Genomic DNA, 22,728 nt, shown 5'->3' with positions numbered 1-22,728 from the left:
GGATCCCTGGCACCTTTTGTAGTCCCAGGAGCACCACTATGCACAAACCCTCCCCACTATATATATGGGGCGGCGGTGGCGGTGGGGGGATTGTGTGTAGCATATTTGTTATCTAGAAGTTCTGATTTTTAAATTTAGTTCAGAATTGTGTTCTGAGCAGGTACTTTAAAAATGAAGAGACTGGGGCCGAAGTGATAGCACAGAGGGTAGGGCATTTGCCTTGCATGGGCCTGACCCGGGTTTGATATCTGGCATCCCATAGGGTTCCCAAGCACCGCCAAGAGTAGTTCCCGAGTGCAGGAGTAACCCCTGTGCATCGCTGAGTGTGAGACACCCGCCCCCAAACAAAAGCAAAAAAAAAAATGGGTACTGGTGAAGCGTATCTTCTGTCATAGAGATGGAGTGTCTGTTGGCCTCCTGAGCACAGACACTGCGTCTGCCCGCCTGTCTCCGGGACTCTGAGCACTAAGTACCATTTTCCCCCTGGCTGTGGCGTAGCTGTGGACCGGTCCGTGTCGTCGAGCCTGTCAGATGCCCGGGACGCCTTAGTGAACGCTGTGGTGGATTCGCTGTCGGCCTATGGCACCTCGGCTGCGCACCTGCAGCGCTCTGCCCTCATGGCGCCCAACTCCCTCAAGCTCTTCCCCCTCTACGTCCTGGCCCTCCTCAAGCAGGTAGGCCTACCCGGGGTCCAGGGAGACGCAGTGGAGCAGACAAGTCTAGGCTGGGGGGGAAGGAAGGGTTGGAGCAACCGGGACAGACTGGGGGCCACCGGGCACTCCCAGTCTGTTCTGAGGGCCATTGGCTATCCAGAGATGCTTCCGGAAAGAGGTTTAGGACCCAGTGACCACTCCTACGTGTCCCCAGGGCTCAGGGCCGCAGCAAGTGTCACGGGCCCAGCGTCCCACTGAACCCCAGCCACCTCCCTAAGAAGTTTGGTTTTTCCCTGCCTTTCCTGGCCACAGAGCTTTCAGAAATTAAGTAACTTTCCTCCTGCCTGTTAGGGTCAAGCCTGAGGCCCGAGCCCAGTCCTGTCCTGTTGGAAGGCGCCGTCCATCCCTGACTGCCTGTTCCGCGGGCGGGTTTCAGACGTTCCCTCTGGTCCTCAGTCTTGCTGCAGCTTATCTCCTTTTCCACACAGAAAGCCTTTCGAACGGGCACGAGCACACGTCTGGATGACCGGGTGTACGCCATGTGCCAGATCAAGTGTCAGCCCCTCACCCACCTCATGAAGATGATCCACCCCAACCTGTATCGCATCGACAGGCTCACGGACGAGGTGCGGTTCTCCCCGGCGCGCCGGAATCCACGCGAGGAGATTGATTCTAACAGTGTTTACATCCGTTGTCTCCCTGTGTCAGCTGCCTTTGGTGGGCTGTGGGCCCATCAGAGATGAGGCAGGCCGAGACTCCTGGGGAGTTCAGGGGCGGGCGCCTGCCTATGTTTCCTGCGGGTACCCGCCCTCAGCCAGGTCCTGGCACCCTCACAAAGCAGCTTCCTGCAAGAAGCCATCCCTTTCACCTGCTCATTGCCCTCTTACAAAGCCAAAGGCAGCGCGGATGTTCCCATTTGTGTCCCATCCACGTCGACTGCTCCTGATCTGATTATGGTGCAGTTTTGGTCACAGGGTAAACCAGATCTGCTACCCACGGAGTCTCTCCTGCAGGTCTCTGTACCATGCGGGCAGTGCAGGGAGTGCTCCTGGAAGTGCTCGAGCGACTGCGGGTGGCCAGGGACTGAACTCAGGACTGGAGCGTGCAAAACACAGGCTCCGCCCTTAGCGTGTGCAACATAGATGTGTGTCTTAGTCTCTTTCCCGTGTTTCAGCTTTCCTTCTTGGAGTCTTGTCTGTGCCATGTTACTGAGAAATATACCAAATAGTCGTATTTTGATGTATTCAGATTTCCAAAGAGAAGAAAATTGACAGATCATTTTCTGTTTTCACGGGCTACGTTTTAAACTTCAAAACATTTCAGTGTTTCGAGGCCAGAGTGATAGTACAGCGGGGAGGGCGTTTGTCTTGCACACTGCTGACCCGGGTTTGATTCCCAGCATCCCACATGCTCCCCTGAGCACCGCCAAGAATAATTCCTGAGTGCAGAGCCAGGAGTGACCCCTAAGCATCACTGGGTGTGACCCAAAAAGCAAAAAAAAAAAAAAAAAAAAAATTTAGTGTCTTGAGACCAGAGCAATAATATAGCAGGTAGGCATTTGCCTGGCATGTGGCCGACCCAGGTTCGATCCCAGGCATCCCCTATGGCCCCCTAAGCACCACCAGGACTGATTCCTGAGTGCAGAACCAGGAGTCAGCCTTGAGCACTGCTGGGGTGTGCTCTCCCCCACTGAAAAATATATAGTGTCTTGACTTCAGTGTTCAGCCAAGGAGGGTGACATATTTTCAGTAATATTTTGCAGCCCGAGAGATCCTCCCGGGCCTGGCCAGGTGAGGGGGTCTGGCTGCTCCCCTTTAGACTCACTCTGCTCCCCCTCTTCCCTCCAGGGCGCAGTGCACGTCAATGACAGGGTGGTACCGCAGCCGCCCCTCCAGAAACTGTCTGCAGAGCGACTGACGCGAGAAGGGGCTTTCCTCATGGACTGTGGCTCCGTAAGCATCCCCACAGCATGCTCACCTGTCCCGGCCCCCTCGGCGGGGCAGCAGGGGTCAGTCAAGGCAGGGGAACCCAGCTTGGTTTATTCTAGACTCCACAATGACCCCAGCTCCATCGGCTTTGTTCTCAGGAACGTTATTGTCAGGAATTCTATTTTCTGACAGAGAAGCAAAGAAAGAAATCACAGCTTTGTCCCAAGGGATTTGCCACCTGTCATCATGACATTTAAAAAGGCCCTCGGGAGTTCTGTGCAGTTTAACTTGTCCTGTGGTTCGGGGCAGCATTCCTGATGCAGTGCTCACAAGAACTCCTGGGCAGGAGTTGGTTGAAAGGGCGTTGCTGGCCAGGGGCTTCCTAGGGACCCCTAGTGGGCAGGAAAAGAATGCAAGGAGCTCCAGAGGGGAAGGTGGGAGGATTCTGTGGAGAGATGGGCCCTCCTTGCAGGAGGGGAGCAGCAAGGGTTCCCTTCCTGTTGGGTCCAAGGTGCAGAGGAGGGAAAGTGTATTTTCTGGAGAACTTCAAGCAGAGCAGAGCCAGTCTGGATGCCTGGTTGTGTTCAGATTGGGCAGTTATGGGTTTTTCCTTTCTCCGGTTTGTTTCTATTTGATCGAATATTACACTTCTCTGCTTGGTCATTTCTGAGCAGTAACAAAGGGGCATCTAACAGGGAGCACTGATGGTTTGTTGGGCTCCCCTCCCCCTCAGGTCTTCTACATTTGGATTGGAAAAGGCTGCAACAGTAACTTCATAGAGGACGTGCTTGGCTATCCCGATTTTGCGTCAATACCACAGAAAATGGTCAGTGGGTTTTTACACACGTGTGACTTTCGATGTACTTGTTCGTTTCCCTAAGCTGCACCTGCAGTAGGTTCAGAAAGCCGGGCTGAGCCTAGGCCTGCCAGGGGCTCACACAAGCCCCTCTATCCCCGGACCATCACTTGGTGGGACTCCCCAAAACCAGTAAATAACTGGGCATAGAGATTAAACATTTACTGATAAAATAGACATTTCCTTTAAAACCAGAAGACTTCCTGTTCAGAAAAACTCCACGTTTGTGGCCCTCTTCACCGGCATATACAGTCCATTACTTTGTAGCATGTTCAGGGTGTTGTCCAGCCATCATAAGTCCCTGACTCTGGACCATCCTTGTCACCGGGAAAGAGACCAGAACCCCCCAGGTGTCCCTCACCTGCCCCGTCAGCCTCACCCCTGCGCGCTGTCCTGGGTTTCCTGCTCTGGGCGCGACCTCTGTGTGGAATGCATGCCATGGACAACTGTTCCCTTGTGCACTTAGTGGGTGAATTCAGAGAAAGGTTGCATTCTTCGGGGGAGTGTGTGTGTGCAGCCTGCTGGTGCTGGCATAGCCTAAGCCGCGTGCTGGTCCTGTCATGTCACCCGGGCCAGCAAAGACAGGCGGTGATCAGCTTGGATTCTGCCTGGTGGCTGCCGCCAGGGCTGGGAGTAGGGTGCAGAGTGCTGTGGGTAAGTCTGAGACTCATGTTCCGTCCTTCCCTCCATTTCCGTAGACACACCTCCCCGAGCTGGACACGCTGCCATCGGAGCGGGCCCGGTCCTTTATCACTTGGCTGAGAGAAAACAGACCCCTGAGCCCGATTCTGCACGTGGTAAAGTAAGTGTTCCCGCAACTGAATGATGGGCACTTCCCTGCGCCGGCTGCAGATGGTTCCTTCAGAGCACCTGTAAACCACACGGCCAAAATGTTTCCCACTGCTAATGACCTCGTAGTCCCTTGGTCCCTTTCCCTAACGTCCTTCTATAATAATAAATTTGTAAGGCCTCTTTGTTGCTTTTAACCGCATGCTTGTGTAAGATTCCTGACTCCTCCCACCCCCCGCCCCTCATTTCAGAGATGAGAGCCCTGCCAAAACAGAAATATTTCAACACCTGATTGAAGACCGGACCGAAGCCGCCTTCTCTTACTACGAGTTCCTGCTCCATGTCCAGCGGCAGATCTGTAAGTGAAGTGGAAAGCGGTAGATGACGAAGAGCAGGGCCACAGCCCTGTGAGAGAAGCAAACCCCCCAGAAACGGGAAAGGAAGGCCTTGGTTTGGAGACGCCGTGCTGCCCATGGCCACTCGGGGAAGCATCGCTGTCTGTCTGTCTGTCTGTCTGTCTGTCTGTCTGTCGGCCTATCGAAGACTCTGTTGAGAGGAGAGGAGGAAGACGGCAGCGGGAGGCCTGTTGGCCCCAGGATGCTGCGTTCTTCCCATCTTAGCCCGTGGCTCTCCCTGTCCCGGCTGTGCGGCCACACAGGGCCCCTGGCGGCAGCACACGACACCTAGTGCTGTGTCCACAGTGGGGGCGGACGTGGCGGGGGGGGGGGGGGAGGGCTTCTTTTTCTTATAGTTATTAGAACATCTCTCTGAACCTGAGGTCTAACAAGCAATGCCAAAAGGCAGTGGGACCCTGTTACTCTGTTTATACGAACGACTTTTTAACAAGGAGTGATTCTTACTCTTCAAACGAAGTCACTATTTTCCCTGTAAAAACAATGGAATTTCAGAACAGTACCTATAGAGAAAAAAACAAAAAGAAACAAGCGATGTATACATACCTATATATATAGTGTACATAAATGTTACATTTGTAAAGAAAATGTAAAAATGTAACTACACAATAGCACTGCGCTGGCAACTCTTTGTTGCAGTTGGAAAGGAGTTGACTCACTAACACCCTTTATGAATTGAGTCCACAAAGAAACACAGAACTCTTTGTTACCGCTAAATCTTTTATGTGGATTTATTTATGATCAGCCTACTAATTAAAAATATTTTGCTTGACCATGCTTTGGTGGTTTCTCTGGGTGCAGGGCAGTTGGTGTTTGTTTGGTTTGGGGTGTGGAATCGCTGGAACTTACTAGAACTGCAGAGGCAGAGATGCTACGTGTCACCAGAGAGCTTTCTCCCTCGACAGCCGTCATTGCCAAGTACTTTTTTTTAATATATATTAATTTTTAATTTTTATTGAATCATCGTGAGATAGAGCATTACAAAGCCGTTCATGCTTCTGTTTCAGTCCTACAGTGTTCCAACACGATCCCCCCCCCCCAGTGTCATTTCCCAGCATCAGTGTCCCCAGTTTCCCTCCCACTTCCCCGTGCCACCATCACCCCAGTCTGCCTCTAGGGCAGGCACTCTCTTCTCTCTTTCTCTTTCTCTCGCTCATTTTAGGCATTATGATTTGCGATACAGATGCTGCAAGATTATCATGCCTCTTTGCCTACTTTCAACGCCAAGTACTTATTTTGAGGGTATTCCAAAAACACGCTGCTTTCAAAACATACAATCATCGATGATCTTAATGTTTTTCTCAAATTAGGCATTTTTTCCCCACACAATTATAGAGCAAAAACATTTTTGCTCTATATGGCTGTACTGTATGGCTTCAATTTTGAAATCCAGTGACAAAAAAGGACTCTCACTCACTATCAGCTTCTTTCACTATAAAAGCCCCTCGTGTCCTTTTAACTCATGAATGGAGTTTTATTTCTATACCCTGAAAGTCCTTTTGTGGAGAATTAGTAAAGAGACTCTTGATTACGGAGAGTGATTTTTACTGTGGTTGGGCAATTTCTCGTCTTGGCCTGCAAGGGAAGATCCTCCCAGGCCGAACGGAGACGAGGAGGCAAGTGACTGACCTTCGGTGGATGACGCTTAATGACAGCAACAAGGAGAGGCAGCCCTCCCTGCCCCCGGGATGGGCTGTCCACTGCAGTGGGGGTTGGGGGACCATTGTAGCTCACTCTGTCTGCATGGTAAGTGCTGGGTGGGAACACAGCTGGGTGACCTGAGTGACCCCTCTGCACAGGGACAGGTAGCGATCAGGGAGAACGGCCGCAGAGTGACCCCTCCATCACTGGCGCCACCTGTGAGAGGTGGGTGGGGGGTTGGGGAGTGAGGATTTGGGCGGAGCCCTTTGGAGGTGACTGGATGACTGTCACACTCAGAGTCTGTGCTGGGAGGGGGCAGCCCTCACTGGTGACCACTGAGCCCTCTCTTGGCAGGAGCACAGTGGCTAAGGCAGAGCAAATGAAGCAGGGCGAGGCCGTCCCTTACATGGAAGGGACCAAAGGAAGACGAGAAGTGAGTGTTCGGGACGCAAACTAGCGAGGTGAGCTCAGGAATAGCAGTGGACGCAGCGTCGGGGTGGCGGGAATGGGCACCTCGGTGCACTCGCCAAGGGGGTGAGTGGGAAGGGGGTGAGTCCCCGGCAAATGCTCATGGAAGGTCACAGTGTCCCTTCAGCCTGGAGCATGGTGACGGGTCCCTGAGTGTCAACCATCCCTTCCCAAAATTAGGCATTTTTTCCCCACACAATTATAGAGCAAAAACATTTTCATGACATGACTGTCCTATATGGCTTCAATTTTGAAATCCAATGACAACAAAGGACTCTCGCTGTCAGCTTCTTTCACTATTAAAAACCCCTTGTGTCCTGCTTACTTATGAATGGAGTTTTATTTCTATACCCTGAAAATCCTGTTGTGGACTATTGTCAGCCTGCAGGACACAGTCAAAGTTTCCAGCCTTCAGGGTTGGGGCTGCACCTGGGCTCCGTGTTAAGGCATGTCCCCACTGTCCCCACCCTGTCCCAGCCCTGTCTCCGTCACGGCTCCCACCCATGGTGCCTTCACATGGACCAGCCTCCCATCCCTCTGTGGTGAGACAAATCCTTGGTAGGTCTCACTCTTTCTGTCTCCCCCCACCTTTCCTCTCTCCTCTCTCCCTTTCTCTCCCTCTCCTTTTCTCCCTCTATCCCTCTCTCCATCTCTCTCTCCCTCTCCTTTCTCTACCCCTCTCTCTTCTCTCTCCCTGTCCTCCCTCTCTTTCTCCCTCAACTCTCCCTCTATCCTCCCTCTCTCCCTCTCTCCCTCTCTCTCTCCACCTCTCTCTCTCTCTCTCTCTCTCTCTCTCTCTCTCTCTGTCCTCCTGCCGCAGGGCATCTCCTTGGAGCCATCTCCTCAGTCCCCGCTGACTGATTTCATATTTCGCTCAGCATGACTCTGTCCAGTTCCATCCATGTTGTAGAAAAAAAATTTTTTTTTCCAGCTAGGTGGCATTCCTTTGTGTATACAAACCACGTCTTTTTTTAATATTGAATCTCCGTTATGCAAACCACATCTTTTTTATATTGAATCTCCGTGAGATAGAGCATTACAAAAATGTTCATGATTGCGTTTCAGTCATACAGTGTTCCAACACCCATCCCTCCACCAGTGTAATTTCCCAGCACCAGTGACCAGTGTCCCCAGATTCCCTCCCATCCCTTCAAGCCATTCCCCATCCCAGCCTGCCTCTATGGCAGGCATCTCTCCTCTCCTCCCTCTCTCTCTCTCTCTCTCTCTCTCTGTGTGTGTGTGTGTCTGTCTGTCTGTCAGTCTGTCTCTCTCTCTCATTTTAGACATTATGTACAAACCATAGCTTGATCTAGCACTGAATTCGCTCCTGGCTCTTGTCTGTGTAAACAGAACCACCATAAGCCTCTGCGCTGTGCATGTGTTTCAGCTTAGTGTTTCTGTGTTTTGGGGGTTGGTACCCAGGAGTGAAATTATACAGGTCCCCCACTGGGTTGTGCTGGGCGTCAAATATATGACTTAATCTTGAAGTTCTGGTTGAACAGAACCAGTAATCCTCTGAGGCTTGGGGGATATTTTTACAACACCCGTGCTGGAGGCCCTCAGGGCTATGTCCAGCGGTTCCTGGGGACCACACAGTGCTGGAGAGGAGCCCTGAGCCCTAGTGCTTGCTAGGCACCTGCTCCAGGCTCTGCACTGCTCCCCCGGGTCCCAGGGCTGGGGCATCTTCCCAGCAGATACATCTCTGTCCTCCTGGCCCCTCACTCTTCAGGCTGGCCAAGAAGGGCTGAGTTTGCGCTCAAGAGCTGTGGCTTAACTGATAAAGGCTGTTAAAGGGAGTAGCTTTATCTTCATCCTTTCTTTAGCTATGCTTTTTGTATTTCATCTTTGTTTCTTGTTGGCCATTTTAAAATGTGGTTTTGTTGCCTTGGCCCCTTTGAGGGAGTTTTAGCTTTCCAAGACAGTGGGGGAAGTTGGGCTTTTCCTGCTTCACCTTTATCATTTCCTTCCCGTTGCTTCCTTTAGGTTTATTTTTGCTAATGCTTTTTTAATGTCTTGGATCATAAGCTTGGTTTATTTCCAAAAACTTTTTCCAATAAGTACATTTAAGACTCTATTATTTTTTCCTAAGCAATGAATGTCTTAATGTTGAGTGATGTCTCTGGCATTTAGCTTGAAAGTCGTTCTGCATTTCTACTTATTTCTAATTTATTACTTTATTTCTTGGAGGAGGGAGTTTGGGCCACACCCTACAGTGTTCCGGGGCTACTCCCAGATCTATACTCAGGGATGACTCCTGGCCATACTCAGGGGACATGTAGTCCTGGGGATCAAACTGGGGTCAGTTGCAGGCAGGATAAGCTACTTAACCCCTGTACTATCTCTCCAACCCTAAAAACACTTCTTAAAATAAAAGGCAAGGTACCAGAGAGGTATTATATCAGGGAGGGCGTTTGTCTTGCATGCAGCCAACTGGATTCAATTCCCAGCATCCCATCTGGTTCCCCGAGCACTACCAGGAGTACCTGAGTGCAGAGCCAGGAGTAACTACTGAGCATCAGTGGGTGTGGCTCAAAAAATACAAGTAAAAAGGCAAAAATATCAAAGATACAAAGAATAACAAACATGAGTACGAACATGGGCTTTGACTCGGCATGTCAGCGGTGACTTGGCCTCACCTGATCCTAACCCAATCAGGTGGCCCTGGACACCTGTGTAAGGGCCAGGCAGGCAGCTGATGACACTGAAGGAGATCAGCTGCTGTGTGTCAGGGTTGGAACTGTGGACTTGTCACATAATTCCTTGCCTGATTTTTGGTTTTTGACTATATATACCTGGCAGAGCTCGGGATTTCCTCCTAGCTCTGTGCTCAGGGATATTACCCCCGGTGGGGCTCAGGGGACCTTTGCCAGAGAGCAAAGCAGATGCCCTACCTGCTGTATCGCTCTTCTCTCTCTCTCTCTCTCTCTCTCTCTCTCTCTCTCTCTCTCTCTCTCTCTCTCTCCCCTAGCCTCACCACCTAATTTCTGGCTACACACACAGAGAGTAAATGACTGACTGTTAGCTCCAGCGCCCTCATCTGTAACCCCGGGGCCTAATCCTACTGGCCATGGGCCTTTGGTACCCAGGAAACCACGTAAGATCCTGATGGTTAGGCCTGGGGCGGGGAAAGCCATGTGCTGAGAAGACAAAACAGAACTTTATATATTAGGGGGCCTTCATTTTCAGAAAAAAAATATTTTTTAAATTAGGAACCCAACGTTGACGTGATAGGAAGAATGAGAAACATGCCTAGAGAGGTAAACTGAGGCACACAGAAAGGAACAGAAGTGTCCCTCTCTGAAAAGTGCAGCTGTGTTTTGAGATGCAGTTGCAGGGGCAGGGCTGCCGCCCCATTGGAGGGAAAAGGCACAGCATGTGCCTTGCAGGTGGGAGGTTCTCGAGGCAAGGAGGGAAGGGAAAGAAACGCAGGTGCTGTCCTCACATGTCTTTCACAGATATGAATCTGTCTTCCAGCAGACGAAAACCACAGTTTTTCAAAATAAGAATCTTGTCTCTCAAGAGATTGGCCATTGTTGCCCTTTTATCAGCTTTGATTGATTCACTAAAATATCATGCGGATTTAGGCAATAAAGATACGGGTTGTCCAATTAAATTTGAACTACATATCAACAACAGTTTAATTGAAGTATGTCCCTGATAATTCATTTTGGAAAAGATTGTGAGCCAAGCCACATCTGGAACAAATATTTTAAAAGATATCTATTTTCGTCGTTCTATTTAACTGTGTCCTGTACGTTATCTAGCCAGGCTGTAGTAAGTGGCTGTATGTTTCCCTGCCAGCATTCGATTTCCCAGGTGTTAGGAAGATTTATTTTGTGATCATTCTGTTTGCCGTTTCTCAAAGTTCTGCTGGAAGAAGTAATATAAAGTTGATTTGCTTTGTGCCTAAAGGGGCAGGTTGGGGGTGGGAGGGGAAATGGGGACCTCGGTGGAGGGAAGGTCGCACTGGTGGTGTTGGGGCGATGGTTTATTTCTGTACGGAGGAAGAAAACAACCGGGCTTGGCACGGGTAGAGGGAGCCACGCCCGTCGCGAGGCCACACCCACCGGCCCCGCCCGTCCCTCCCAGCGTGCGACCATGCCCCGCCCACCTAGAGGTCACGCCCACAGACCCAGCTCATCCCGCCCGTTCCGCCCAGCATGAGCCCATGCCCCGCCCAGCATGCGACTTTGCCCCGCCCGCATCGAGCCACGCCCACTGGCAGGCCCACCGCAGCCCCGCCTCTTCCTCGCGGCCACGCCCTCCGCGAGGCCCCGCCCCTGTCGCGCCCCCTGGCGGCGGGGCGGCTGCGCGCACGGCGAGCGCGGGCCGGCTTGGGGGCGCCGCGCGATGATGCTCCGGGGCTGCCCCTGGCCCTGGCGCCCGCCGAACTGCTCCGGCCCCGGCCCTGCGCTCCTGCGGGTGAGTCGGGGCGCACGGTCGGCCCGCGGGCGGGAAAGTTGGCGACAGGTGGGTCCCGGGCTGCAGGTGTACGTCCCCGCGGCCGGACCGGGCAGCCTCAGCGGCAGCGCCCCGGGAGAGTTTCCCGAGCGAGGGGCAGAGGGGAGCCGGACCCCCGGGAAGGGGGCAGGGGGCAGGGGACGCCGCCGGACAAGGGGGCAGGGGCGAAAGGGGCGCCTCCGGGGCAGGGGGCCACGGGGCAGGGGGACAAGGGGCGCCGCTGGACAGTGGATGGGGGGCAGGAGTGGCAGGGGCCAGGGGACGCCGCCGGACAGGAGGCAGCGGGGCAGGGAGCGCCGCCGGGGCAGGGGGCAGAGGGTCAGGGGGCGCCGCCGGGGAGGGGGCAAGAGGGCAGGGGGCGCCGCCGGGCTCAGAGGGGGGAATCGCCGGGGCAGGGGGCAGGAGGGCAGGGGGCATCACCGGGACTGGGGGTATCGCTGAGCAGGGGGCGTCGCCGCCGGGACCCCGCGCCCGGGACCCCGACACGCAGCGGCCTGCCGGGGGTCGCGGTGGGGGCGCGGTGGCTCGGAGTTCCCCGGTCGCGCCGTCTGGGCCTGCTGTAGTTTTCACCGGAACCCCAACAGGGGCACTTTCCCGTCTTTGAGACGTTTTTCTTTCCTTTCAACTTAAAAAAAAAAATAAATCCGCTAACGGCTGTTGGGGAGAAAAGCAGAAAATTTGCGCTGGGATGTCACTTTCACTTCCTGGCAGGTGGTTTCTTTCGGGTGTTTTGTTTTGTTTTCTTTGGTCGAGGATGTTTGGTTTTCCCTTTTTTTTTCTCCCCTCCAGCTGTCTCAGGACTTAAGCATCTGGAGTGATGCTGGAACTATTTAAATGCCCCGGTGAATAGAGCCTTGCCTAACCAAATGAAGAATGAGCAGTTGGGACCTCACCAAACTAAAAAGCATCTGCGCAGCAAATGAGGCTGTGCTAGAACCCAAAGGTGGCCCTCCGTAGGGAGGACACCTTTGTGGGTGGGATGTAGGACAGGGGTGTGCGTGTAAAGACTCCTAGGACCAGCATCCGGAAATCAGCCTCATCAAAGACGGGCAGAAGAGGGAGGGTTGGACATCTGCAGGTCTCTGAATAGATGATGCAGCTTCGAGAAGACAGACAGGCATGTAAAATCACCAAGGAGGGAGATTGGTACTTTAGCAGTGCGCCTCTGGGTGCAGTGACGTAGGTTTGGACAGGTATGAAATTGTATCCCAGTATATAGTCTTGTAAACAAGTGTTTCTTCTGTTGAAAAAAAAATGCAATGATAAAATATATAAACGTCTTCAGTTAATGTTTGAAAGAGGGTGAGAAAAGGCATTGTGTTACCCTGGAAAAGGGGCAGATTTCTTAAATGTGGAATACTAAATAAAGAAGCTGGTTCTTTTCGTTAGTTTTGGTTTTTTTAGGGCTTGGGGTCATTCCTGGCAATGCTCCAGGGTTACTGCTGGCTCTTTACCCAGGAATCACTCCTGGCAAGTTCAGCGTACTATAAACGATATCAGGAATCAAACCCAGGTCAGCCAGCTGTGTGCCAGGCAAACGTTCTACCTGCTGTACTATCACATAGGCCCCATAGGGAGGCTGTTTAGAAGAGAACTTTATGGTCAGAAGTATGAGTGCTGTGATGACACCGCAGTAGCAGGAGCCCTTCCACAAACCAGGGAAGCATGCAGCATGCAAAACATAAACCAGGGATGTAGTAATTTTCTGTTACATCGTTTAGTATTTTGAGTAGAATTTTTGTGGATTCCCAGACTGGCTGCCCCTTCTCAAATGACCAAGTCTAAGCCCTTTTCTCCATATTTCTTACTTGCTGCTTTTGGGCGGGGGGGGGGGGGGGGGGGGTTGGGGGGCAGGGGTACAAACCCCATCAGACTGGAGTCTTCATTTCTGAGGGTGAAATTCCAGTTACAAGGCAGATAAGTCCTGGGAATGCAAGTGCACCCCAGAGAAGGTGCAGAGCTTAAAGAATCTTCAGAGGGCCTGTGTGTGGTTGGCAGGGGTAGCAGCCCACTTGGCACTCAGTCTTCATGGAGCTTGCAAATACCAGATCATTTGGCTGGAACCTGAAACCTCTTATGCTCTTACGTTAATTATACCTCAGTTTACAACTTTCTATGAAGTGGAAAATTAGATGTTGGGGCTTAGGAGGCCTAATAGTGCAGGGACTGGGGTATGAGTACTGCCCTTTGAAAGGAGTCAACTCAAGGCTGTTTCTCTCTTACACACGCGTTGGAAGTTTTGACTCTGTGCTGTTCAGGTCCATTTGCCAAACTTCAGGGGTGCCTGTGTTCTCCTCACTTGTCTGCTCCAAATACTCTGAGTTTGAGTTGGCCATTTAGATGCCCCTATGTCAACATTCTTCTGATTCCGTTCTATATGGTAAGAATAAAAAAAAAAAACGCATAACAAAAAGAAACGAACATCCCCGGCCAGCTAGATTTCACTGAGACTCCAAAACCATTATCTGCATATCACATTAGACACATTTTCCTATAGGTCTGTCTTGTGATTGCTCCCTTTGATATGGAAAATATCCTGCAGCTAAAGGCAGGCACTTGTACAGATCTTTATCTAAAGCTTTTAGACATCTAGAGCCTAGATGGTGTGTGGTGTGTGGGGTGGGGGACACCCAGAAACTAAAACAAAACACCGTGATAATAGCAACTAGACAGCTCCTAAAATCCTGGATTGCTTGCTAGGACTTGTAGCCTTCCCAATTACGTTTGGGGATTTTCTGAAAGTATGAGTGAGCCTCTGTAGATGCACTTAGTAATTTTGGGAAATATGCACTTCCTGTCCTTTTAGGCCAGCTGAATAATTAGCATCTACCAATGTTTCGCAAGTAGAAAAAGTTTGTCCCAGTGTGTGTTTAATTTAGCTCAGCTGCTCTCAGAGGCGCTGTGAGATAATCTCCCTGGACACAACAGGGCCCAGTGTCCACAGGGGCTAGTGGGGTCATCAGCAGGAGCTCTGCTTGCCAGCACTCCGGCTGGTGGCCCCAGGCCCTTTGGCCTCTCTCTGCTCTGGGAATTCTCTCCCATCCATGACCCTGCCTGGCAGGTCTCACTTGGTTTTGGGTTTCTGCAGCTCAGTTTCAACTCCCGATAAGATCTCAGCCCCTCAGGACATCAGCTACATTTAAACCTTGAACATGAGATCCCCCTGTCCTTTGCAGACGAGCACCAGTCTTTTTATTTTCTCCCTAACTTCTGGAAACGAAGCCTACAAGTAATGCTTCCCCTCCACCACCAAATGTTAGTTTAGAGATCGTTTTTTTTTGCATTTTGAATTTAGCAGGCACAGCGTTCTTCTTTGGCTCTTGGCCACCTGTCCCACCCCCTACCCTCCTGACGTCTGTGATGTCAGGGTTTGTGATGCAAGCACTGTGCTCAGAGCCCTCGTCTGAGAGGGGAGACAGTGGGCTCAAGAGAGGTGACACATGAGTTGCTGGCCTTGCCTTGGGGAGGTATAGCAGTGCGCTCTCTCTCTCTCTCTCTCTCTCTCTCTCTCTCTCTGTCACTCTCAGCGATGCTCAGGGCTTACTCCTGGCTCGGCTCTCAGGAATTACTCCTGGCGGTGCCGGGGGGACCATATGGGATGCCAGGGCTCAAACTCAGGTCAGCCGCGTGCAAGGCAAATGCCCTCCCCACTGTGCTATGGCTCCGGCCCCCATGGCCTTTGTTTCCATCAGCCCGGGCCAGTCTGTCTGTGCAGTATTAAGCGTTGCTGTCCTCCCAGCACTTAGCTAGTAGCACTGTGTTTCATTTTCAAGATTTTTGCTTTGTTAACTTACTGCAGTTCAATGGCATGTGAGCTGTCGTGGAGCAAACGGAAGCAAGAAGTCATTCTGTGTTTGGCAGAAAACGCGTTTGCCATGTGAGTGAGGTACGTGTGAGACTGAGGTCGGAACCCTGAGGCGCCGTTGGCGCTCATCTCAGACCCAGCTCGTTTGGCTGGTCTGGAGGCCTGAGGGTGTCAGCCTGGCTGAACTGGTCGATCTCTCTGAGGACTTTTGGCCGCTTTCACTGCAAGACTTGTGAGATTTCTCCCGAAGGCCCATTCCTTCATCAGGAGGGCCGTTTTGTTATTTGACCAGAGGATGTAACTGTCCAGCTGAACCAAGCTTTGTTTTGCTTTTGAGCCACTCCAGGGGTGCACAAGAATAACTCCTGGCTCGGTGCTCGTGGATATTTGATGCTGGAGATTGAACAAGGAGGGGTGGGGCGCTTGCACAGCAAACTCTTTACTCCTGTGCTCCATCTCCACCCCCAGCAGGCATCTCTCAGTGACAGCACGGCAAGGATTTTAGAAACTTTGGGTCTTTGGTTTCATTGACCTTCTCCACAGCCAGCTGGCAGGATGGCTAAACCAGTTTCTCTGGTTCCTGTGCATGCTCCTCACTTTGCCGATAGAAAATGCTCGGTCAATGTTGGTTGTATTGAATTGAGTTGCTGCCACAGGAACTGGGTGCTCAGCTCTGTCCGTTTCTCTGATGGAGACACAGAGCTTCCCAGAGAGAAAGGTGAGACCCAAGTGGTTTTTCTCTCTCTCCACCTCCTTCTCTTCTCACTCCTCTCACCTGTCCTTAAACCTCCTGGTGCTTCGTCAAACTTTTTTTTTTAATTAAAATGTATTCGTATGTTGCTCCCAACGTTCCCCCTTTCAAAATCCTACATGCCATTTAGATGGTAAAGAAACAAACAGTACCTGGCCCACACAAGGTCAGACCTGAACACCCAAAGAACCTGCCATCAGTACTCATCAATCAATGGCTCGGTTCTCCACATGCTACCTGTCTGAATGCAAGGTTCTGTCCCACTGGAAAACCAGCAGGATTATTCTACTGTACAACAAGAAGAAGGGAGACATTCACGACATTGGCAACTATCGCCAGATCTGCCTGTTGTCTGTCATCTACAAGCTGTTCACTCGAGTCATCCTGAATAGGATTGACAGAACACTAGATGAAGGACAACCATGAGAGCAAGCCGCGTTCCAAAAAGGATCCAGCACCATTGACCATATCCACATGATAACCAAGCTCATTGAGGTTTCTCAGGAGTTCAAGATGCCACTCTGTCTAACGTTCATTGATTTACAGAAGGCCTTTGATTCCATTGAGACGGAAGCGGTCATTGAAGCCCTAGCCAATCAGGGCATTCAGACTCAATACATCAGGATCCTCTGTGAGCTGTATTATGAATTCATTACCAGGATCTCACCATTCTACAAAGAAGTGATCATCAATGTCAAGAGAGAGGTTTGGCAGGGTGATACTATTTCACCGAAAATCTTCAGTGCCACCCTCGAGAATGTCATACAATGACTGGAATGGGAAGGAATGGGAGTGAAGATAGACGGTCGGCAACTACACCACCTCCGCTTTGCTGATGACATTGTTCTAATAACACCAAACATTAACCAAGAGGCACAAATGCTGGCCAACTTCAACCGTGAGTGTGATAAGCTCGGACTACAACTGAATCTCACAAAGACAATGTTTATAAGAAACAGTCTTGTTCTTGACGTTCCATACACTCTCGACAGAACGACCATCTCCGAATGCAACAGTTATGTGTATCTAGGTTGAGAAGTCAACATGACGAATGACCTGGCACCTGAGTTGCACAGGAGGAAGAGAGCGGCTTGAAATGCCTTCAAGAGAAATAGCTAAGAGGACGAAGAACCTCCGGCTCCGGGCACACCTCTTCGATTCCACCATTCTTCCTGCAGTAACATATGCCTCAGAGTCCTGGGCCCTATGCAAACAGGATGAGAACGCTATTCAGGTCTCCCAAAGAAGAAAGAGCTATGCTTAGAGTATCACATTTCACTCAAATGAGAGAAAGAATCCAGAGTTCTGACCTCTGTTGACTGTCAAGAATCAGGGACGCTGTCTCATTTGCCAGGGCGTCGAAAATCAGATGGGCTGGACACGTAATGAGATTTGGAGATGACCGCTGAACTAGAGCTGTTACCGACTGAATTCCACTGGACATCAAAAGACCGCGTGGCCGCCCACCTACAAGATGGTCAGACTTCTTCTTCAAGACCCTGAACGATCAGTTTGAGGCTCTTCGTGTTCCTGGAATGAACAGACACCATTGGGCTACACTAGCACGCGACAGGGACAAATTGAGTTGCTGGTGCCCGCTTGAGCAAATCGATGAGTAACGGGAAGTCAAGTGATCAAGTATATTCATTAACCATGATTTACAAAGTGGTTGGTGATGGGCCTGCCAGGCATTCAGTGTCCAGCTCCAGAACCCCCCATGACCCCCAGATTCCACCCACCTAAGTCAAATTAGCATTCTGGCCAGTGGTGCCCTGGTTCCCAGACAGTGCTTGAATACCAGGCTGGATGCCCGACTGCCCTCTAGACCCCCAGGTACCTCCTTTTATAGAGCCGCTGTCAGCATTAATGTTATTATACCTCGCTTCCCTGGAAGGCCCCAATACTCTGTTGCAGCACAGAGCCTGGTTCTGCCACATTTCTCAGCCCTGAAGATGAATTAGCTCATCTCCAACCCTCGGCAGGAACAGGAACTAATTGTCCTGAAGCTGGCAGGAGGGAGCAGTGCAGGGCTGCTCGTTAGCACAGACCCTGGTCCTCCTTCTTGTCGCTCCTCAGGCATTTGCTTCTGCCTGGGGAGATGAATGTCCCCGGGAGGCTGAAGGGTGCTGATGAGTGACCAGCAGCCACAGGGGACCACAGCATGCTTTCCTATTAGGGACTGACAGTGGGTGACCACAAACCTTGGGGAAAAATTCCTTTGTTTTAGAAACTCTTCTGTAAACAGTAATAGAGCACCATGTGAGCTAACTGGAGGGTATTTTTTTGTGGCGTTTTTGAAGAACTCACTTCTTCAAGCCAGTGTAGAGAACGTGTCAGATATGAATAAGAAAGCAGTTTATGGAGAACTTGTGGTTTCTCTTCGCCTTGTAAATAGCCTCTCGAGGCTGGGTTGGTTTGTCAGTGAAACCAAGGCATGAAAGCATTCGGGATATTCTTGTCCAGCTGACCCAGGACTCCTGCCCGGGGCCCCACTGGGCTCCCCTCCTCGGGTGCCACGGCCCAGCCACATAGAACGCCCGAGCCCAAGTGTGCGCCAGCGCCGCCCCCAGAGCCCTCTGTCCTGGCTGCCTCCTTCCAGGCACACCCAGTCCGCCCGCCTGCCCGAAGAACTTCTCCCTCCTTCCTCGCCCAGCGTTCCCAGGTGTCACCTGAATCTGTGCCTGCCTGGTGGCGCCTGGCCCCAGGTTCTCCCTCCCGGCTTCTCTCTGCTCTCAGAATTCTTTCTGCTGGTCTCTACAGGCCTCGTGTCCTACTGTAGCTGTGACAGATGCGGCCAGGGAGAGGAGGGGTGAAGCGCCCGCCAGAGTTCCTTCCCCGTGGGTTGGCTTTGGGGGGCTTTGGTCCTTTCCATTTAGCACCCAGTGAGGGAGCTCCTGAACTTCTTAGCCTCTTTTCTTTTAGATTTTTGGGTTTTTTTGGGGGGTGGGGGGATCCAACTGATGGTTCTCAGAGATAACTCCTGGTGCTACTCGGGGAATCATATGTGGTCCTGGGGGTGGGACCCAGTCAGCTGCATGCAAAGAAAGTAAGTATCTTCACCCCTGGCTCATTGCTCTGGCCCTGTTACTTTGCTTTTTGTGATCAGAGGAGTCAGGAGTGGGTACTTGAAGATTTCTTAAGTCATCATCTTTATATGTGCTGTATATTTTTTTCTTTTTGGGTCACACTCGGAGATGCTCAGGAGTTACTCCTGGCTCTGCACACAGGAATCACTCCTGGCGGTGTTTGGGGGACCATATGGAATGCTGGGAATCGAACCCAGGTTGGCCGCGTGCAAGGCAAACACCCTACCCGCTGTGCTAGAGCTCCAGCCCAGCATTAGTTTTTTTTTTTAATTTTTATGATTTTTTTGTTTGTTTTGGGGCCACACCCAGCAATGCTCAGGGCTTACGCCTGGCTCTGCACTCAGGAATCACTCAGGGAGTTGCTCAGGGGACCATAGGGGATGCCGGGAGCAAACCACGGTTGGCTGTGTGTAAATCAAGCGCTGTACCCACTAGTACCGCTGCAACCCCGTATGTGCTGTATTTTGTATTAAAACAATGCAGTAGTCTGGAATCAGATTTTGGTTTCATTTCGGTCTTTCACATCGGGTTTTTTTTTTTATGACATAATTAACATGACTCAAACTTACAGGCTGCCAGAATGGCCTGGAAGCTTATGGATTCTCTTGGCTCTCCCCAACTGTGTTGATTCCTGATTGTTTCCATGTGGGGCTCTGCCCCATAGGCAGATTTTCCCAACAGGCCAGTACACAGGGCTAGATCCGGATCGGCTCTGGGTGTGGGGAATGCTTGTGATTGCCAAGAACTATGAATGTCAATACTAAAAGTTTCATTATTAGAGCATAAGCAACTCACAACGTTCAAAATCAATGGCAGAAATGTTTCCTTGGGACAGGGGAGCCGCCTCAAAGGACGGAAGCGCTTACGTGGCCTGCCAGAGGTGGGGCTCGAGCCCTGTCCCCGTGGTCCCCTGAGCACCACTGGGTGTGGCTCCTAAGCCAGGAATAAAGAAAAATGTTCACTTGTAAGTGAAGTATGCCTTGGGAAAGTGTTAGCCTTTGGGAAAATAAATTCCCACCAAAAAGAATTAATTCCTTTTCTTTCTTTCCTTCTTTTTTTCTTTCCATCCTTCCTTCCTTCCTTCCTTCCTTCCTTCCTTCCTTCCTTCCTTCTTTCCTTCCTTCCTTCCTTCTCTTCCTTCCTTCCTTCCTTCCTTCCTTCCTTACTTCCATCTTTCCCTCCATCCTTCCTCCATTTCTCTCTTCCTCCTTGTTTTCCTTTCCTCCCTCCTTTCTCCCTTCCTTCCTTCCTTCCCTCTGATTTTGGGGGAGCAGGCATCTCAGGGCTTACCCCTAGCTCTGCACTCAGGCGTCACTCCTGGGGGCTCGGGGGACTATGTCAGGTGCCGGGGGGTCCGAGCCAGGTTCTGCTTCCTCCCGAGGCCCCTGTGCAGGCCCGGGACATGTGGCACCCACCCTTCTAGGCGCTCAGAGACTGGCCCCAGCTGATCCCGTGCTGAGAGAGACGTGGAGACTGTCTTAGCAACCGGTGACAGGGTCCTTTGGAGAAGCAGATGTGAGTGAGATACCTGGGAGTGGGGAGACCCCTTTATACCAGCAGAACCCCCAGGAACCGCAGTTTGGGGAACTCCGCATGCAAAATCTCAGTCAGGTGATTGGAACCGAAAGGCCCCCCCAAGCCCTGTCATTTCCCCCACATAGCTGGCCTCCTGGGAAAACCCCACATCTGGGAAACCAGAGTGTGTGCATGTGTGTGTGTGCATGTATGTGTGTGTATGCATACATGTGTGTGCACATTTGTGCATGTATATGTACGTGCACATGTGTATATGTGCGTGCATGTTCATGTGTGTATGTGTGTGTCCATGTGTGCATGCAGATGTGCATACATATGTGCCTGTACATTTGTGTGCGTGTGTGTATACATGTGTGCATGTGTGCATTCCTGTGTTTGCATGATCTCCTCCACTGGGCTGAGTGGGGCTGTGGAGAGTGGGTGAAGTTGGGCTTGCTGTGAAGGCGTGTGCCGCACCCCTCCCCCCACCAGAAGTTCCCAGACTCTTGCTTCACCACCCCCCCCCCCCCCCTTCAGAGGACAGCCCCCAGCTTCCTGCCTGCTCCAGCCTGCTCTGACCCACACTCAGGATGCTCCCGGGCCAGGAGGTGAGGAGGAAGGCAGCAGCCTGGCCTGCAAGCAAAGCCGCCTCCCATCTGTCCCTGTGGAGGTCTTTCTCCCAGCAGCCTAGTGGCTCAGCCACCCGAGAAGCCCCCAGTGGACTCAAACCTCCAGCAGAACGTTCTGGGCCCCTGTCTGGCTGTCAGTCTGCTCCCCCGGGGGGCCCCAGCAGGACACCAAGACGGACCACCTGACTTTGCAAAGGCAAAATCACCGAGGGCTTGTGCTTGCCAGGGGCAAGGGGGGTGCGCTGGGAAGCACCTATGCCCCACTGTGTGCCTGTTCGGTGTTTGGGGTCTTGCCTCTGGGGGCCACATCTGGCCAGGCTCAGGGCTCCTGGGTGGTGTGTGCCTGGCTCTGAACCTAGGACAGAGCTGAGTGACCCCTTGCCAGGGGCCTCGTCCCAGCCCAGCTGGTGTTACCGTTTGGTGTCTGCCACAGCCCACTGGGCCAGAAGCTGGGTGGTTCTGCTCTTCTGTGGGCACACAGAGAGTGTCCTTTCGGGGACTGCTGACCCGGCAACATTCTGCCCCGGGTACTTGTTTAAAAGGGAAACAATGGAAGTGGTTTAGAATCCTGCAGAAACTGGAGCGTTTGACAAGGGTGATTGTTAAAAGCTGCCCTGCGGCGGTCAGGTAATGGGGAAAACCGGGCTCTAAGCTTAGAGCAGTAACAAAGGGCGCGCCAGAATGTCAAGCCAGAATTCGAGTTTAAGTAATGAGTGCAGAGGGGAAAAACAGGATGGTTGAGGGAGGGTATGGACGGTACAATTGGAAGGAAGAACTCTCGGAGGTGCATTGATGGTTAAGGGCAAGTGTCATTTGTATCGGATTATAAACCTAGTGTCATTTTTATAGGCTAGCTTCTTTATGCCCTTGGGGGGAAAAATCTTGAACAAATATGAAGAATGGTTGAAAAATTCCGTGTTTGAAAATAAAAGTGTCAAAAATAAATAAAAGTGGCTAGTGTACAATGGGCTACTGACAGCACTGACCCTGAGGACATATTCAGAAAGAAACAAACCAATACCGGCCTAGGATAAGGAATGTTTCCCCGCCCTGTGTTTCGTTTTTGTTTTTGTTTTGTTTTTATTTGAGTTTTACCTGATCACATCTTTTTTGGTTTATACAAAGCTTTTAAATTTTAATTACAGTTGGCGATCACTGTTGATTAGTCTTAAGCACATTGCTCTGAATGGCTTTGCCAGGTTAGAAATGTCTCCCTTTCCCACTGCGTGTCACGTATTCAGTATTGTTATTTTATGTCCCAATTTGGCTAGGCTGGCATTAATTCATATATATATTTCTTGAGCGTGGACACCTGTCCATATAACAGTAAGCTCCAATGAAGAGCTGTCTTAGAGTGATTATAAAATATACAATATATATGTATAATGTGTTTATTTTGTACATATACGTCAGTAGAAGCTTTAGCACTAATATGACCCTGTTATGAACTGGGCCAGCCAACAGGCAAAGAATCAAAAGATCATGTTGGTCCATGCAGAGGCCTTTTTTCTGTGAGCTTATCATTCTCATTCCATAGTCGGGCAGATTAGGCCAGAGTGATGGGACAGTGAGGAAGGTGTTTGCACGCAGCTGACCCGGGTTCAATCCCCAGCATCCCATATATGGTCCCCTGAGCACCACCAGAAGTGATCCTTGAGTGCTGAGTCAGGAGTAAGCCCTGACCATCGCTGGGTGTGGCCCCAAAAGCAAAAATCAAAACAGAACCTCTCATC

General features: G+C 51.3%; 2 protein-coding genes across 2 annotated transcripts in view; both read left to right on the top strand.

Moving 5' to 3' along the window:
• SEC24B (SEC24 homolog B, COPII coat complex component) overlaps positions 1–4,924 on the top strand; it is a 67,357-nt gene extending 62,433 nt beyond the window's left edge. Inside the window, exons 17-22 of the mRNA XM_056116708.1 lie at positions 499–674; positions 1,142–1,279; positions 2,501–2,605; positions 3,315–3,407; positions 4,136–4,239; positions 4,478–4,924. Coding sequence (XP_055972683.1) covers positions 499–674; positions 1,142–1,279; positions 2,501–2,605; positions 3,315–3,407; positions 4,136–4,239; positions 4,478–4,592 — 731 coding nt within the window. The 3' untranslated portion in view covers positions 4,593–4,924. The remainder of the gene's footprint in view (positions 1–498; positions 675–1,141; positions 1,280–2,500; positions 2,606–3,314; positions 3,408–4,135; positions 4,240–4,477) is intronic.
• A 6,142-nt stretch (positions 4,925–11,066) lies between these two features.
• The window catches only part of MCUB (mitochondrial calcium uniporter dominant negative subunit beta), a 34,545-nt gene continuing 22,883 nt past the window's right edge, over positions 11,067–22,728 (top strand). Inside the window, exon 1 of the mRNA XM_056116821.1 lies at positions 11,067–11,170. Within this exon, the coding sequence (XP_055972796.1) occupies positions 11,099–11,170 (72 nt within the window). The 5' untranslated portion in view covers positions 11,067–11,098. The remainder of the gene's footprint in view (positions 11,171–22,728) is intronic.

The sequence above is a fragment of the Sorex fumeus genome, unplaced genomic scaffold (assembly GCF_029834395.1).
Source record: "Sorex fumeus unplaced genomic scaffold, SorFum_2.1 ptg000033l, whole genome shotgun sequence".
NCBI lineage: Eukaryota > Metazoa > Chordata > Mammalia > Eulipotyphla > Soricidae > Sorex > Sorex fumeus.
The sequence above is the reverse complement of the archived record's forward strand: the minus strand, read 5'-3'. Positions and strand labels throughout refer to the sequence as shown.